Raw genomic sequence first — 19,313 nt, 5'->3', positions numbered from 1 at the left:
AGCACAATGCCACAGATGTCGCATGTTTTGAGGGAGCATGCAATTGGCATGCCGACTGCAGGAATGTCCACCAGAGCTGTTGCCAGTAAATTGAATGTAAAGTGCTCACTAACACAGATTTAGACAGATTTGTTAGAGAAATAGGCCTTTAGTGTACATAGAAAAAATCTTAGATCTTTGAGTTCAGCTCATGAAAAATGCGGGCAAAAAAAAAGTGTTGCGTTTATAATTCTGTCCGGTGTATTATGACCAACAAACATACCTAGATAACAGTAACAGACAGTCATTTCCCACGATGATCAGTCATCTTGTAGTAGTTTATACATAACATTTCATCCCATTATTCAGCCAGGCTATATACACTGATTGAGCTTCAAAGAAAATGCAACTGGTGGCAAATATCTGCAGTGCCACAGGTTAGTTGACACTATTATATAGGCGTGCAATGAGGTGAAAGCGGAGTTAAAGTATATAACAGTGTTCTGCTTTTTTAAAAATCTATCGCAATTCTCCTGCTTGTTTGCTGCTCCCCACAGCCTGCAATGAGTGACAGGGGTGTTGGGTTGCAATCTGCGACATGTCCTTGCACAGCACATTTGCTTAAAACAGGGCACGGTTGCACTTCATGTTAAGAGATTTTGGAAAACTTACATAAATAATGTACAGTGGTCCAACCACCTCCTGTTTGTTACAAAATAAATCCACGGTGTGTTTATTAACAAGGCTAACTAATGAGGCAAACGACTGTACCACAACCACTGTGCAAAGCATACAACAAACAATTTACACCCTTTCAGTGCTAGACTGGCACAGTGTGGTTTACATCCCTGGTACTGGAGAGGTTAATTAACAGCATTACTACTAAAGCAACCCAAAGAGCATTCATTAGCATCTCAGCGGAGAGATTGCAGTGTTAATGGCAGGAGAAATTACTAGTTAAGGGATTCGCCTACATTATCTGGTGAGAACTGACAATTCTCCCAAGTATACACCTGGAAAATGAAAAAGAGCAGCAAGAGATCCATCGGTTCACAATTAAACCCATAACATCTCATTTTAGAACGTGTTAGCATCAAAACCACAACATTAAAAGCTCAGGCCAGGCTATCCCACCAGGGGAGCACACCATAAGGACATAATGCTTTAATACAGGGAGATTACAAACCATTGGGAGACATCTTGGGATTTGAAGTCCTACAACAGCTTGGTGTCTAATCTGATACTGTGAGAGCTGAACGATTGCCAGTACAGACTTTCATAAACTACAAACACACTGCGCCAGATTTAACCACCCCAATTATTTATATAGCACCAACATAGTCGGCAGCTCTGTAGAACAGGTAAACCAAACAAACATTAAATTCTAACAAAATATGCTTGACACATGGGAACAGTAGGTGAAGAGCAGCACCCTGCCCAAATGAGTTTCAAACCTAAAGTCATGAGTGGTAGGCTACCAGCAACGCACTACAAAGGAACAGAACAAATTCAAAGAAACAGCAAACCTGTCAATAGTACAAAGGCCTCACTGAAAGCCTAGTCACAAGGCTAGTTTGCAATGTGCTGATTCACAATAGGAGGAAGTATTTGTATGGCCACAAATCATACACATACAGTGCAGGGTGTGGGTACAGAGGAAGCCACGATAGAGAGGACTATAACCACAGCTGCTACTAAGAGGAACTGGCATGGGGGGAGGGGGGGAGAACAGCCATTGCTAATGTTGGGTATTTTCAAATCTACTTGCATTTTGTAAAGGGAAATGATGCAGACTGGGCCCCAGCGTACATTTTGCAGGGAATTTCTCACCTATTGAATGCATGTGCAGCTGAATTAAAAAACAGCAAAACGGAAGCACCGGCTCGCCAATCATTCAGTGTAGTGAGATTGTTTTTATTTAGCAGTTCTATATATTTACCCACGGGCAAACACCTGTCACAAATCTAAATAATATTCTTAAAATGGACTCTCTCACAACCCATTCTGCCTAATTCAGGAGCCCACAGCAGCCACCCAACTAATGGGTTACATAGTTGCAGTCCCTTGTGGTGCTCTCTTTCAAACACATGCTACCCAACTCATATAGACTTCATAGAAATACCGCAAATCTAACAGAACTACATGGGAAACAAATCCTCACTTCATACCAGGTAAACCTTCTTAATGTGGCGATAAGCCAGAAAGAAAGATTTCCTAGGGGATCTCGGAGCTCTGATGTTACCCCTATAAGGAAGACAGATAGGAGAGAGGGGAAACACATAATGCTGCCCTGTGGTATTCTTAACCTATAAAGAATTCAGGAAGGAAATCACAGTTACAAATGGCTTTCCTGACACCAAAAGAGGTCAGAGTATTTAAACTCCTAGCACCTCTGGCCAGCTCACACCTCACTTCAAGGCACTAGAAGAATGAACATGATAAAATAAAGAGGACATAAGGGCTAATGCATAAATATTGGTGCATGGTCTACACCAGGGGTGCCCAAAAACGAGATACCCAGAACTACAACTCCCATAATGCTTTTAGAATGCTCTAGAATAGCAAAGCATCAAGGAAGCTGTAGTTTAAAAATATTTGGGGATCTGCCTTTTTGGCACCCCCGTTCTATATTAAGCATGATTAAGTTTAGCATGTTTTTGTCCTTGCACCTCTAGTATAAAGATAACCAAACTGTCTTCATACATGAAAACAGAGCACATGTATAACTTCTACTCTCAAATTTGCCACTTTACCTACAGAGCGGACACACCGCCACTTTACCTACAGAGCGGACACACCGCCACTTTACCTACAGAGCGGACACACCGCCACTTTACCTACAGAGCGGACACACCGCCACTTTACCTACAGAGCGGACATACCGCCACTTTACCTACAGAGCGGACACACCGCCACTTTACCTACAGAGCAGATATTGGCACATACAGGACAGCAGAGAAGAGTTCAATGAAGTCTTGTAAATAACACTTTTGCTGCTGTTTTTACACACAATCTGCAACAAAATAGATTTTTTTTGCCACAGCTATATTGCTCAGGAAAGTATTTGTGTCAGGGATCTTATTGTATTTCTCACATAAATAATTACACACAACTCAATGTTCTGGAAGCCAAATTGGAATGTATACTATCTACAGTTCTAGAGCACGTTTCACATAATTCAATACACTGCAAGAAGGCGGGAGGGCCATCTGCTATCACTGTCTATGTGTTTGGCCTGGAACAAAGCAGGATTAATCTAGATGTGAGAACTACACTCCACATTAGGGGGCTCATGTCAGCCTGAATGCAAGCTTTGTGCACACACACTACAGGAGCTGAATGCCAATAGACTGTGTACAAGAGGGAGAACTTGTTTCTTCAGGGCGGAAACCGCTTCATATTAGAACTCCCTTAGTATACTGACAGCACGCACTTTACACAGTACCGAGAGGACTGTATTCATTCCCACTATACTGACAGCACCCACTTTGCACAGTACCGAGAGGACTGTATTCCCACTATACTGACATCACGCACTTTACATGGTACCGAGAGGACTGTACCCGGCTATACCGACAGCACGCACTTTACACGGTACCGAGAGGACTGTATTCCCACTATACTGACAGCACGCACTTTGCACAGTACCGAGAGGACTGTATCCCCACTATACTGACAGCACGCACTTTACATGGTACCAAGAGGACTGTATCCCCACTATACTGTCAGCACGCACTTTACACGGTACCGAGGGGACTGTACCCGGCTAAACTGACAGCACGCACTTTACACGTTACCAAGAGCACTGTACCCGCACTTTACATGGTAGCATGCATTTGGTATATTTCCTGAAGAGTCACAAATCCCAAACGAGGGCTACAGAAAGACATTCCCTGCGAGAACATATATCAACATGCACATCATACGTTCAGGAATTTCCTTAAAAACTAAACCAGTCATCCTAGTTTTAGAATTTCTCACTAGCGGGGAAGCTGATAAACCTAGGTAGTATTTAAGATCCAGACAAGTTACACAACAATTTTATGGAAAACCATGGGTTTGCCAAACAATATCAATGCCATAGGGACCAAAGACAAGATTTAATATTTCTTTAAAACAACCACCCACACTTGCGCTGAGTGTATGGCTGCCAAAACATTTGTATGTTACATTGATTTATAAGGTGCCAACATATACCACAGCGCTGTGCACTAGGTATGCTAGACATGTGTTTAATTCTAACAAAACACATTTGACATACAAACAAGCTTCCAATCTAAAATTTCCTTTTGCAGCTATTGGCCATCAGAATTAAACAGTTGTGTGTTTTCAGGAACATATGTAATTGTTCACAGTAATATTTCCTGTGCCACTGAAAGGGGACTAAAATCTGGAAGTAAAGGCATTTATGATATGTAGAGCGAGCGAGCATGGTCTATCCCATCTCAAGACTTGCATTACAAAGTGAGGATACAGGTGGGACAGGAAAAAGTGGATATGTTGCAGAGAGATGTCACATTCATAAAAATTACATAAAAAAAAACATTTAACTTCCTGCTTTTTCAGTTCTGATCATCTCTAATAAAACTCAGGGGGCTGATCTTAAAGAAGAAAAACAAACTGTAAAAAAATAAATATATGTGGGGTGGGCTTTGACCAACAAGAGAGGAAATGGGGATAAAATGGGATTGGGATTCCTGACGTGTAATGGGACTTAGGAGGTAAGTTGGGAGGGATCACAAACTAAATGAATCATAAGACAGGTTCAAAGGTCGGTCAGAGAGGCAAGGCTTTGGAGTTAAAATGGAGGGCAGCTTCAGAAACATACCAGCCAAACTGCTATAAAATAAAGAAGGTGGAAGAAAAATGTAATTAAAAGTATATATATGTGTCTAGGTCTCAAGGAGAAAGTCTATGTGGGGAGCCATATTCAAATGTATTTAGCAGGCGGGCTCATGTAATACAATTAGTTTTCGGTGGGGGAAGTGGTTGCAATTCCACCTCCCCCACCCTTTCCAAGCAGCCATTTTACAGAAACAAAATAAAACAAGTAAACCCCTCCCATGTTACTCAACTATTGCAACACACGGGAACAGGCGTACACAGCACGGATTGGTCTGGTTATAACTGAACTCTAAATCCTTGGCCGGTTGAAGCAGTTTTCTCGTTGAGCAATGACATTCTATAAAAGGAGACTGCTAACATGTAACCAGGACTCTCATACCAGACTAGACTGGGAAGTTGGGTTTCAGCTACAGAAACCACACTGGGTGGGGGGGCTGCTTTGAAGACAAACACTTTGAAATGGTCCTGTTTACTGCAAGTGTTCAGCTCTATAAATACACGCACACATTTATTAACAGAATAACAAAACACACAAAAAGGAGATTGCACAAAGATCTATCAAGATTCTCATTTGTTTGTTTGCACTGTCCATATAGAAGGTTTCCTCAAAATATACTAAATCCAACTGATCTACAATAATTCATGGTGCCGACTAAACTCACTCACAAAAATGTACTCATTGAAGTTTGCAATCCAACCCTACAAAAATGTTTACTTTACTGCATCGAACTAAGCTTTCTGAAAAAATGATTTCACCATAATAACTCCACAGAGCATATCGGTGCCCTAAACAATGTGTGCAGAGATGGGGGAGAGAATTGTACTTCCCTAATCATTTATCTTGATTAGAAGATTTCCCTCCAGAGATCAAAAATCCCAGATGTCATTAAGAATAAACACCTTTTCAAGCCACAATGCTAATGCTCTCACTTCTGCCATGCTTTCCATGCTGTCGGGCAGGACAGGAATAGTATTGCCCCACTGTATGTAGATCACAAACCACCAGAAGAAATCAGCTGACCATAAGATAAGTTTCAGGAAAATGTAGGATTTATTCCCTAAACCAGGAGTTGTGTAGATTTTCAAGGGTAACAAACTGCAGGCCATAATTAAAATATTCCTCAATTTCCCACCTCTTTGTTGGCCTATATTTTGCAGTGAAATCGCTTGATAGCTACATTTTCCTGCTTTATTCAGATTTGACATCACAGCTGGGATATGTCGCATTTCGTGCCTTTACTGGCACTTTAGAGACGCATTGTTTTTGCAATTCCCTGTTTACCGAATACATCCCTTTGCCAGTATGAGATATCTACATCTTGCAAAGCAGCGAGAACTATTCATGTACCTCCCGACAGAACACATAAGTAAACCCAGCACTGCATTTGGTATACAGAGACAAAAAAAAAACAAAAAAAAACAGATGTCGGAAAGAGCTCAAACAAACATAACTGCCCGGCCTAACTGAACACAGCACCGATACACAATGTAAACTGTTCATTAAAACAAACTACAAGTAACATGACATCCAATCATTTTTCCTCCACGTGTACCATTGCAGAAATGCCATGTGATTGGAAATAACACAAAGTTTGTTAAAACAGATACTAAGTGTTCTCACGATTTACAAATAAATGTAATCTGTAATGTTTCAACAAACATTCCTTACTTTGACAATTTGAATACACAACTACACAGTCCTATGCTACAAATGCCCCATGTCCATGAGGATCAGGTTAACTCGAAAAATGCCCACCTGGCAGCTAAAAGCTACAAGTTATATTTAGGATATGGCTGGGTTTATTCACTACACAGCTAATTACAGCGAGAAGAAAAACGAAAGCTGTAACTACAGCAGACTTGGACCATTTTTCCAGATCCGCTGCTGTGGCCTGGACGTGACAAATCGGTTTTCAATTCACTACAATTTGTCGCCTTTTTGTGCATATTCACATCACAAACTGCATTGCTACAAAAACTCAGTTTTGATTAGAAAATGTCCTTTGGAAATATTTACTAACAAAAATAAATACTGTATGGGTTTATTTCTAATACAGCCAAAATGAAGAAGGTAAATAAATGAAACGGTCAAAAAAAAGAAGAAAGATTTTTAGTGTGGCTACTTTCATGTAGGAGATTAACCAATGTAAATCCTTCTGAAAAGGACGTTTCCAAAGGCACGTTTACCAGGTTTAAGAATTTGAGGAACAATTCCTGGGATAATGCTACATTTATGCAACTTGAAACGGATCTCATTGGATTCGATGCATTTTGGTCAATAGAGTAACAAAATGATGCAGTTTGATCTGTGTCACATGGCATTAGAAACTGGTTAATTATTTCACCCTCACTGCGTTTCAAACCCATTATGTAACTAGAGGCGATAAAATGAAACAGAACAAACATCATGAGGTTATGGAGTGATTTCTGCTCGGTTTTCGCAAATAAACTTAACAGATTAAACTTGTATTTAGCAAATTGAACATCATGTTTTCTTGATCTGCTGACACTAAAATTATTATTTTTTTTTTTAAAAAGCCTTTTTGTGTATTCCAGCCAAAACGAATTGGTTTAGCAGCCTGATAGGGTACTGCTGTTGAGCTGTAACTCCTAGCCAAGCTGGGAATGATAAGAGTTGCAGTCCAAGAACATGTGACAGTTTTGCTGATTCATCAGTCCAGTATAAAAGCCATGAATAGGGGGAAGGGTGGAGAAAGTTTATTTTAAGAAAAAAACAGCCATTTTCAATCTTGTCGAATTTTGCTCACCACGTATAGCACCACAACAATGAATGTTTGTGTTTTTCCATGCATTCATAGGAGAGAAAGGGGGACATTTGCATAGGAGCACAACACATCAATATTCTCATTCACATTAAATCCCCCCACTTGTACTCAGTAAGATCCCAATCCCACTGCCTTTTGCAGCGGCTTAACCCTGTGTATAATATAGAAATATACCCACCAAGGGTCCCTTGGTGTTTTTAACCCATCTAAAAGTAAAGCATGAGACATTTCACACGATTTGCATCATACTGCTCTCTCCCTGTATTGGAAACCTGATGGAATAAAGGTTAGAAGTACTGAATGCAATGGTCATGCTGGTGAATGGTCATGTTTAAATAATAAGATATAAACATTGAAGTGAGATATAAAATTAATTGACAGGTTTACCTGGTGCCCCCCAGCCCTGTGCCTGCAGGGTGGACCATGTCATTTGATGAAATAAAGAGAGATGAACATTGAGCTGAGATATAAATAATAGTTGACAAGTTTACCTGTTTACCCCCCTGCCCTCACCCCCAGACTCCCTCTGCCCTCTCCCCCAACCCTGTGCCTGCAGGGTGGACCATGTCATTGGATGAAATAAAGAGAGAGATGAACATTGAGCTGAGATATAATAATAATAGACAAGTTTACCTGGTAGCCCCCTCCCCCTCTGCCCTCACCCCCCCAGCCCTCCTGCCCTCACCCCCCCAGCCCTGTGCCTGCAGAGTGGACCATGTCATTGGATGAAATAAAGAGAGAGATGAACATTGAGCTGAGATATAATAATAATAGACAAGTTTACCTGGTACCCCCCCTCACCCCCCAGCCCTCTCCCCCCCAGCCCTGTGCCTGCAGGGTGGACCATGTCATTGGATGAAATAAAGAGAGAGATGGGGGTACTCGACCTGTCTGCTGGGAGGAGGAGGAAGGGTTCATTTTGATGATTTGATGTTGGGGAAGATTCATGGACCCTGGTGCCTTCCATGGCCACATTAACCATTAGTGTCTGTTATTGGGGGGTCACAGTAAGCATGGGGGGCCCTCCACCATCAGGGGCCCTCCACCCTCAGGGGCCCCATGGAGCCCAGACTGGGAATGTTTACCAATCCACTGGTGGTTGATGTTGTTGTTGTTGTTTTCACAGTAACACGTCAGGCAGGGCGGGGTGAGGCTTAGTTTGGGGTTATTGGGGGTCACTGGGGGTGTGGGGGGTCACTGGGGGGGCCCTGGGGTGCCAGTCCCTGGGAGCGGGCTGAGTCCGTGGCTCGTGGCGCAGGGAGGAAACAGACTCAAGATGGCGGCGGCGCAGGGATGGGAGGAGGCGGCTCGGGGAGGGGAGGCGTGACGTCACAAAGCCCCAGCGAAGCCGCTCGGAGTGGCCACGTCACGGATTCGGGTGTTTCCGGAGAGTTGGGAAGGCGGCAGAAAATGGCACGCTCTGATTGGACGGCACGCCTGCCTGGGGTGGGAAAGGGCGTGGCCCGTGAGTAGGTTCCATAGTCTCTGGCTGGGGAACGTCAGAGGGGGCGGGGTTATAACGTTGTCCCTTACCAATGCATTAAGGGTCTGGTAGTTTTTTTTCTTTCTATGTCTTTTATTGGGTTTTTGTTGTTTTTTTATACTGTTTCACTGCTACTCCCAAACTAATTGCCAAGAAGAGGGTTTTCCATACTGTTTATAAAGGAACAGCATCACAACTGTTTTAAGAGTGTGTGTATACCTCCCAAGTGTCCCTATGTCAGAGGGACAGTCCCTATTTTGGTCCTAATCCCCCCCCCCCCTTCCCCCATCCCTGTGTGTCTCAGTGAATAACAGAGCTCCACAAAAAGAATACTCCCAGTAATGTGTCACAGAGCTCCACAGTAATAATACTCCCAGTAATGTGTCTGAGTGTATAACAGAGCTCCACAGTAATAATAATCCCAGCAATGTGTCACAGAGCTCCACAGTAATAATAATCCCAGTAATGTGTCACAGAGCTCCACAGCAATAATACTCCCAGTAATGTGTCACAGAGCTCCACAGCAATAATACTCCCAGTAATGTGTCACAGAGCTCCACAGCAATAATACTCCCAGTAATGTGTCACAGAGCTCCACAGTAATAATACTCCCAGTAATGTGTCTGAGTGTATAACAGAGCCCCACAGCAATAATACTCCCAGTAATGTGTCTGAGTGTATAACAGAGCTCCACAGCAATAATACTCCCAGTAATGTGTCTGAGTGTATAACAGAGCTCCACAGCAATAATACTCCCAGTAATGTGTCTGAGTGTATAACAGAGCTCCACAGCAATAATACTCCCAGTAATGTGTCTGAGTGTATAACAGAGCTCCACAGCAATAATACTCCCAGTAATGTGTCACAGAGCTCCACAGCAATAATACTCCCAGTAATGTGTCACAGAGCTCCACAGCAATAATACTCCCAGTAATGTGTCACAGAGCTCCACAGTAATAATACTCCCAGTAATGTGTCTGAGTGTATAACAGAGCCCCACAGCAATAATACTCCCAGTAATGTGTCTGAGTGTATAACAGAGCTCCACAGCAATAATACTCCCAGTAATGTGTCACAGAGCTCCACAGCAATAATACTCCCAGTAATGTGTCACAGAGCTCCACAGTAATAATACTCCCAGTAATGTGTCTGAGTGTATAACAGAGCCCCACAGCAATAATACTCCCAGTAATGTGTCTGAGTGTATAACAGAGCCCCACAGCAATAATACTCCCAGTAATGTGTCACAGAGCTCCACAGCAATAATACTCCCAGTAATGTGTCACAGAGCTCCACAGCAATAATACTCCCAGTAATGTGTCACAGAGCTCCACAGTAATAATACTCCCAGTAATGTGTCTTTAAACTACAATAAATGTAAAACGAGAAATCTCAATGTATCCTTCCTGGTAAAATATTTTATAAATAAATAAAATGTGTTAAGAAATCAGTCTGTGTAAATACGATACTTTGTTCCAAGTATTTTGTTGAAACATAGACTGCGCAGCGTTGGAGAGAGCTTGTTAGCTGAATAAATACTAATTAGAAATACACTTACATCAATGTAGATATTAAATGCTGATATGTGGTTAGCAGGGCTGGTGAGATAAACGTGTCTGCCGGCATCTGAGATCAGTGAAGTTCCCTTAATGTATATTGTTATAAATAACCTGTTTATAAATCGGCCCTGTGTTCCACGCTTGCAACTTGTAGTCCTGTTCGTTAAATGCAAATACACACTGACCAATGAAATGAATTAATTTTACATTACAATGAATCCACTCAACATTTTTACATGCAATTGTGGAAGGCTCAGTATCACATATCTAATGAATAAAACAAGCAATTTAAATCAAAACAAAAGAATGGGCTCCAGACAGCCGGTACAGCTTTGCATGAAATTAGGAAAAAAACAAACCAAACCTAAGCCTTTAGACTGTGAGGTCTTTGGAGTAAGGCCTTCTTCGCCCACTGTTACTGTATGTCAAACATGTTTAGTTAGAGTGTTTGTCTTGTTTAGTTATTGGACAGCGCCACAGATTATGTTAGTGCTGTATAAATAATTGTTTGTGTATAAGCATTACGGGGATTCAGTCCTGACAGCCCATTGTAGTAGTTTTAGTACAAAGAATCTTCAAGCAACGTGTTAATGTCCAACTTTTTTCTAGCAGTTTGACAATAATTGGGACTCTCCCAGCACCGCCACTAGGGTACCCTGCTGTCGCATGGCACTTTGGGCAGCAACAATATGCTGAGAGAGCTGGGCTAGCCTGCTGTTCACAGAAGTGCCAGGCTGTAGGCGATAGATTGATAGCGTAGATAAATAGATAGCGTAGATAATAGATAGATAGATAGCGTAGATAATAGATAGATAGATAATGGATAGATATATAGATAGATCGATAGCGTAGATAATGGATAGATATATAGATAGCTTGCTAAGCAAACTGAAGACAGACCTGGAAAGAATCAGGAAGGTTAAGTAGGATAAAAGGATTATGAAGATATCTGAAGATAATGTTTTATGTCAGGGTAATAGGACAAGTAACTAATACCCAGCTAATCTGACAGACCTACTTGTCATGAATTGTCTGCTTAGGAATGTTAAAGGGAGCAAAGCTGGATGGTTTGTAGGACTCCGGTTCCCAGGCTACGGTAAAGCAGTAGGAGAGACACAATATGCGGAACATGAATGTAAACACTGTCGTAACAGAAACAGGATTATTTGGTAAACAGAGAATTGTCAGAAATTCCACAATTCATTTTAAATGTTAGGCCAACGTATGGTGCAAACAGAGATCGAACACTGCTAGCACTCTGTCACTCCTCTGGAAATTACAATATTAAATAAAACTACAGCCTTGAAAATCATCCAGAACTTGTATTAACCCTTCTTTTGTTTTTTTACATCACGATCTAGTTCAGTCCGGCACAGCATTAGAGGAGGAGAGACTGGTAAAATCTGAGATTTATCAATGTGTCACAGAACATTTTACGGCTTTTTTCCTACACTTTATTAATTCTGGAGTTTTTAGTTTTTTTAAATATTCCACTTTTTTGCCCTAAACACCATGATTTAATGCACTTTGTTTTTTTCTTAAATGCAAGTAAATTCTCAATTTTTCTGTCACTTATTTCCCCCACCCAGAAAAATCGTCTGTTTTACTCTACTTTTTTTCACCATAATCTTTTTCCAAATTAAATTAAATGTTCTGCTCAGAAATGTTTATTTCTGTGAAAACAGACTCAATAAGAGAAAAAACACCTTTTAGACCGTTTTAAGAACAATTTAATAAATAGAAAATGATTACGGACCAAATTGATAAAACTTCCCCCAATAATGCAAAGAGCAGAGCTTATAACAATGACTGACAGGGAGCTAAGATGGAGGTGGCTCTCTCTATACTGACTGATAGGTGTAAAGGGCGGAGCCTATAACAATGATTGACAGGGAGCTAAGATGGAGGCGGCTCTCTCTATACTGACTGCCAGGTGTAAAGGGCAGAGCTTATAACAATGATTGACAGGGAGCTAAGATGGAGGTGGCTCTCTCTATACTGACTGCCAGGTGTAATGGGCGGAGCTTATAACAATGATTGACATGGAGCTAAGATGGAGGTGGCTCTCTCTATACTGACTGCCAGGTGTAAAGGGCGGAGCTTATAACAATGACAGGGAGCTAAGATGGAGGTGGCTCTCTCTATACTGACTGCCAGGTGTAAAGGGCGGAGCTTATAACAATGTTTGACAGGGAGCTAAGATGGAGGTGGCTCTCTCAATGCTGACTGCCAGATGTAAAGGGCGGAGCTTATAACAATGATTGACAGGGAGCTAAGATGGAGGTGGCTCTCTCTATACTGACTGCCAGGTGTAAAGGGCGGAGCTTATAACAATGATTGACAGGGAGCTAAGATGGAGGTGGCTCTCTCTATACTGACTGCCAGGTGTAAAGGGCGGAGCTTATAACAATGATTGACAGGGAGCTAAGATGGAGGTGGCTCTCTCTATACTGACTGCCAGGTGTAAAGGGCAGAGCTTATAACAATGATTGACAGGGAGCTAAGATGGAGGTGGCTCTCTCTATACTGACTGCCAGGTGTAAAGGGTGGAGCTTATAACAATGACTGACAGAGAGCTAAGATGGAGGGGCTCTGTCTATACTGACTGCCAGGTGTAAAGGGCGGAGCTTATAACAATGACTGACAGAGAGCTAAGATGGAGGTGGCTCTCTCTATACTGACTGCCAGGTGTAAAGGGCAGAGCTTATAACAATGATTGACAGGGAGCTAAGATGGAGGTGGCTCTCTCTATACTGACTGCCAGGTGTAAAGGGTGGAGCTTATAACAATGACTGACAGAGAGCTAAGATGGAGGGGCTCTCTCTATACTGACTGCCAGGTGTAAAGGGCGGAGCTTATAGCAATGATTGACAGGGAGCTAAGATGGAGGTGGCTCTCTCTATACTGACTGCCAGGTGTAAAGAGTGGAGCTTATAACAATGATTGACAGGGAGCTAAGATGGAGGTGGCTCTCTCTATACTGACTGCCAGGTGTAAAGGGCAGAGCTTATAACAATGACTGACAGAGAGCTAAGATGGAGGGGCTCTCTCTATACTGACTGCCAGGTGTAAAGGGCGGAGCTTATAGCAATGATTGACAGGGAGCTAAGATGGAGGTGGCTCTCTCTATACTGACTGCCAGGTGTAAAGGGCGGAGCTTATAACAATGATTGACAGGGAGCTAAGATGGAGGTGGCTCTCTCTATACTGACTGCCAGGTGTAAAGGGCGGAGCTTACAACAATGATTGACAGGGAGCTAAGATGGAGGTGGCTCTCTCTATACTGACTGCCAGGTGTAAAGGGCGGAGCTTACAACAATGACTGACAGGGAGCTAAGATGGAGGTGGCTCTCTCTATACTGACTGCCAGGTGTAAAGGGCGGAGCTTACAACAATGACTGACAGGGAGCTAAGATGGAGGTGGCTCTCTCTATACTGACTGCCAGGTGTAAAGGGCGGAGCTTACAACAATGACTGACAGGGAGCTAAGATGGAGGCGGCTCTCTCTATACTGACTGCCAGGTGTAAAGGGCGTTGCTTACAACAATGACTGACAGGGAGCTAAGATGGAGGTGGCTCTCTCTATACTGACTGCCAGGTGTAAAGGGCGGAGTTTATAACAATGATTGACAGGGAGCTAAGATGGAGGCGGCTCTCTCTATACTGACTGCCAGGTGTAAAGGGCGGAGCTTCTAACAATGATTGACAGGGAGCTAAGATGGAGGCGGTTCTCTCTATACTGACTGCTAGGTGTAAAGGGCAGAGCTTATAACAATGACTGACAGGGAGCTAAGATGGAGGTGGCTCTCTCTATACTGACTGCCAGGTGTAAAGGGCGGAGCTTATAACAATGATTGACAGGGAGCTAAGATGGAGGTGGCTCTCTCTATACTGACTGCCAGGTGTAAAGGGCGGAGCTTATAACAATGATTGACAGGGAGCTAAGATGGAGGTAGCTCTCTCTATACTGACTGCCAGGTGTAAAGGGTGGAGCTTATAACAATGACAGACAGGGAGCTAAGATGGAGGTGGCTCTCTCTATACTGACTGCCAGGTGTAAAGGGCGGAGCTTATAACAATGATTGACAGGGAGCTAAGATGGAGGCGGCTCTCTCTATACTGACTGCCAGGTGTAAAGGGCGGAGCTTATAACAATGATTGACAGGGAGCTAAGATGGAGGTGGCTCTCTCTATACTGACTGCCAGGTGTAAAGGGCGGAGCTTATAACAATGACAGACAGGGAGCTAAGATGGAGGTGGCTCTCTCTATACTGACTGCCAGGTGTAAAGGGCGGAGCTTATAACAATGATTGACAGGGATCTAAGATGGAGGTAGCTCTCTCTATACTGACTGCCAGGTGTAAAGGGTGGAGCTTATAACAATGATTGACAGGGAGCTAAGATGGAGGTGGCTCACTCTATGCTGACTGCCAGGTGTAAAGGGCGGAGCTTATAACAATGATTGACAGGGAACTAAGATGGAGGCGGCTCTCTCTATACTGACGGCCAGGTGTAAAAGGCAGAGCTTATAACAATGATTGACAGGGAGCTAAGATGGAGGCGGCTCTCTCTATACTGACTGCCAGGTGTAAAGGGCGGAGCTTATAACAATGATTGACAGGGAACTAAGATGGAGGTGGCTCTCTCTATACTGACTGCCAGGTGTAAAGGGCAGAGCTTATAACAATGACTGACAGAGAGCTAAGATGGAGGGGCTCTCTCTATACTGACTGCCAGGTGTAAAGGACGGAGCTTATAGCAATGATTGACAGGGAGCTAAGATGGAGGTGGCTCTCTCTATGCTGACTGCCAGGTGTAAAGGGCGGCGCTTATAGCAATGATTGACAGGGAGCTAAGATGGAGGTGGCTCTCTCTATACTGACTGCCAGGTGTAAAGGGCGGAGCTTATAACAATGATTGACAGGGAGCTAAGATGGAGGTGGCTCTCTCTATACTGACTGCCAGGAGTAAAGGGCGGAGCTTATAACAATGATTGACAGGGAGCTAAGATGGAGGTGGCTCTCTCTATACTGACTGCCAGGAGTAAAGGGCGGAGCTTATAACAATTATTGACAGGGAACTAAGATGGAGGTGGCTCTCTCTATACTGACTGCCAGGTGTAAAGGGCGGAGCTTATAACAATGATTGACAGGGATCTAAGATGGAGGTGGCTCTCTCTATACTGACTGCCAGGTGTAAAGGGCGGAGCTTATAACAATGACTGACAGGGAGCTAAGATGGAGGTGGCTCTCTCTATACTGACTGCCAGGTGTAAAGGGCGGAGCTTAGAACTATGATTGACAGGGAGCTAAGATGGAGGGGCTCACTCTATGCTGACTGCCAGGTGTAAAGGGCGGAGCTTATAACAATGATTGACAGGGAGCTAAGATGGAGGTGTCTCTCTCTATACTGACTGCCAGGTGTAAAGGGCGGAGCTTATAACAATGATTGACATGGAGCTAAGATGGAGGGGGCTCTATCTATACTGACTGCCAGGTGTAATGGGCGGAGCTTATAACAATGATTGACAGGGAGCTAAGATGGAGGTGGCTCTCTCTATACTGACTGCCAGGTGTAAAGGGCGGAGCTTAGAACTATGATTGACAGGGAGCTAAGTTGGAGGTGGCTCTCTCTATACTGACTGCCAGGTGTAAAGGGCGGAGCTTATAACAATGATTGACAGGGAGCTGAGATGGAGGTGGCTCTCTCTATACTGACTGCCAGGAGTAAAGGGCGGAGCTTAGAACTATGATTGACAGGGAGCTAAGATGGAGGTGTCTCTCTCTATACTGACTGCCAGGTGTAAAGGGCGGCGCTTATAACAATGATTGACAGGGAGCTAAGATGGAGGGGGCTCTATCTATACTGACTGCCAGGTGTAAAGGGCGGAGCTTATAACAATGATTGACACGGAGCTAAGATGGAGGGGGCTCTATCTATACTGACTGCCAGGTGTAAAGGGCGGAGCTTATAACAATGATTAACAGGGAGTTAAGATGGAGGTGGCTCTCTCTATACTGACTGCCAGGTGTAAAGGGCGGAGCTTATAACAATGATTGACAGGGAGCTAAGATGGAGGTGGCTCTCTCTATACTGGCTGCCAGATGTAAAGGGCGGAGCTTATAACAATGATTGACATGGAGCTAAGATGGAGGGGGCTCTCTCTATTCTGACAGCAGGTGTAATGGGCGGAGCTTATAACAATGATTGACAGGGAGCTAAGATGGAGGTGGCTCTCTCTATACTGACTGCCAGGTGTAAAGGGTGGAGCTTATAACAATGATTGACAGGGAGCTGAGATGGAGGTGGCTCTCTCTCTATACTGACTGCCAGATGTAAAGGGCGGAGTTTATAACAATGATTGACAGGGAGCTAAGATGGAGGTGGCTCTCTCTATACTGACTGCCAGGTGTAAAGGGCGGAGCTTATAACAATTATTGACAGGAAGCTAAGATGTAGGTGGCTATCTCTATACTGTCAGTAACTACTTAGTCCCCAAGAGACGATATAAACTCCCGATAAATTGTGACCGCTGAGACTGAAATCTCTTGGACCCCAAGAGACGATATAAATTCCCGGTAAATTGTGACCGCTGAGATTGACATTTCTTGGACCCCGAGAGACGATATAAATTCCAGATAAATTGTGACCGCTGAGATTGACATTTCTTGGACCCCGAGAGATGATATAAATTCCTGATAAATTGTGACCGCTGAGATTGACATTTCTTGAACCCCAAGAGACGATATAAATTCCCGATAAATTGTGACCGCTGAGACTGAAATCTCTTGGACCCCAAGAGACGATATAAATTCCTGATAAATTGTGACCGCTGAGATTGAAATCTCGTGGACCCCAAGAGACGATATAAATTCCTGATAAATTGTGACCGCTGAGATTGAAATCTCGTGGACCCCAAGAGACTATATAAATTCCCGATAAATTGTGACCGCTGAGAATGAAATCTCGTGGACCCCGAGAGACGATATAAATTCCCGATAAATTGTGACCGCTGAGATTGAAATCTCGTGGACCCTGAGAGACGATATGAATTCCCGGTAAATTGTGACCGCTGAGATTGAAATCTCGTGGACCCTGAGAGACGATATGAATTCCCGGTAAATTGTGACCGCTGAGATTGAAATCTCGTGGACCCCAAGCCGTGGCCGCTGTGAGACTCGGGGTCCGGGAGCCGTGAATTTTCTTGGCTCCTTGTATATGGAGAATTTGTGGGGTCTCTAGTAACCTGCGGCTCTCCTGTAAATAAATCTGAATTCATTATTTTCAGTAAATTAGGGAATATTTAAGGCCGCCGAGGTCTGTGGGATATCTCTGTGTTTGTACAGCGCTGGGGTGTATGTTGGCCCTTTATAAATAATAAAAATAATATTAACCCCTTAACGCCGTTACGGCGTTCTATGCCGTCGCGGCTTTAAAGGGCTTTAAAGCCGTTGCGGCGGCATAGAACGCCGTAACGGCTGAAGCCCCCAGGAGGTAAGCTATACTTACCTCCGCCGCGATCCTCTTCTGGGGGTCTGCCTGAGAGCCAAGGCAGCCCCCCTCCGGCAAATGAGGCCCCCGGGGGCCATGTGATCGCTCTCAAAGAGCGATCACATGGCCCCCTATAGCTGGCTATGGATCTGCCAGCAGGGGGACTGTCTAAAATATTAGAGAGTCCCCCTGCTGGTAGGTAGTGTAAAAAAAAAAATTAAATACACATGTTAAAATAAAATACAAGTATTTATATATATATAATATATGTATATATATTATATATATAATATATATACATATTATATATATGTAACGTCATACGTAATGTATTTTAATATTAATATTAGTATATATATTAGTATTAAAATACACTTAGAATGACGTTACATATATAATATGTATATATATATATATTATATATTATATATATAATAGATCTACATATATATATTATATATATATATACGTATAATTACAATAATAAATAAATAAAATAATAAAATAAATAAATAAAATATTGAAACAAAATTTAAAATAAATTATATATTCATATGTAATTTCATTCTAACTGTATTTTGTTATTAATATATATATATTGGAAACAGAATACACTTAGAATGACATTCTATATATATCTATCTATAGATAAAATACAAATAACCGCAAATATATATAGATAGATAAATACATATAATTACATGAAAGATTACATTAGTATACACGTAGAATTTAAATACCTATAAATGCATATATATTAAAATTCTACGTGTATATTTAAGTAATTTTTTAACATAATTATGTCATTTAATTAATTAAAATTTGATTGACATGCCTGACAACACAGGGAGAAAGTGCAGAGAATTTAATTCGCAAGCACTATATTTGACCCTGTAACTCTCCAAGACACCATAAAACCTGTATATAGGGGGTACTGTTTTACTTGGGAGACTTCGCTGAACTCAAATATTAGTGTTTCAAACTGGTAAATTGTATTACAACGATGATATTTTAAGTAAAAGTGACGTTTTTTGCATTTTTTACAAACAAACGGCACTTTTATGGACTATATTATTGTTGTAATATGTTTTACTGTTTTAAAACACTAATATTTGTGTTTAGTGAAGTCTCCCAAGAATAACAGTACCCCCCATGTACAGGTTTTATGGT

The 19,313-nt window shown here is 42.5% G+C and overlaps 1 protein-coding gene across 1 annotated transcript in view; it reads right to left on the bottom strand.

Moving 5' to 3' along the window:
• Positions 1–8,810, bottom strand: part of ZC3H4 (zinc finger CCCH-type containing 4) — a 37,571-nt gene extending 28,761 nt beyond the window's left edge. The window contains exon 1 of the mRNA XM_063431049.1: positions 8,498–8,810. Coding sequence (XP_063287119.1) covers positions 8,498–8,592 — 95 coding nt within the window. The 5' untranslated portion in view covers positions 8,593–8,810. The remainder of the gene's footprint in view (positions 1–8,497) is intronic.
• Positions 8,811–19,313: the final 10,503 nt, after the last annotated feature.

This window comes from Pelobates fuscus, chromosome 9, assembly GCF_036172605.1.
Source record: "Pelobates fuscus isolate aPelFus1 chromosome 9, aPelFus1.pri, whole genome shotgun sequence".
Classification (NCBI taxonomy): domain Eukaryota; kingdom Metazoa; phylum Chordata; class Amphibia; order Anura; family Pelobatidae; genus Pelobates; species Pelobates fuscus.
Note: the sequence above shows the minus strand (reverse complement) of the source record. Positions and strands in the feature narration are given on the sequence as shown.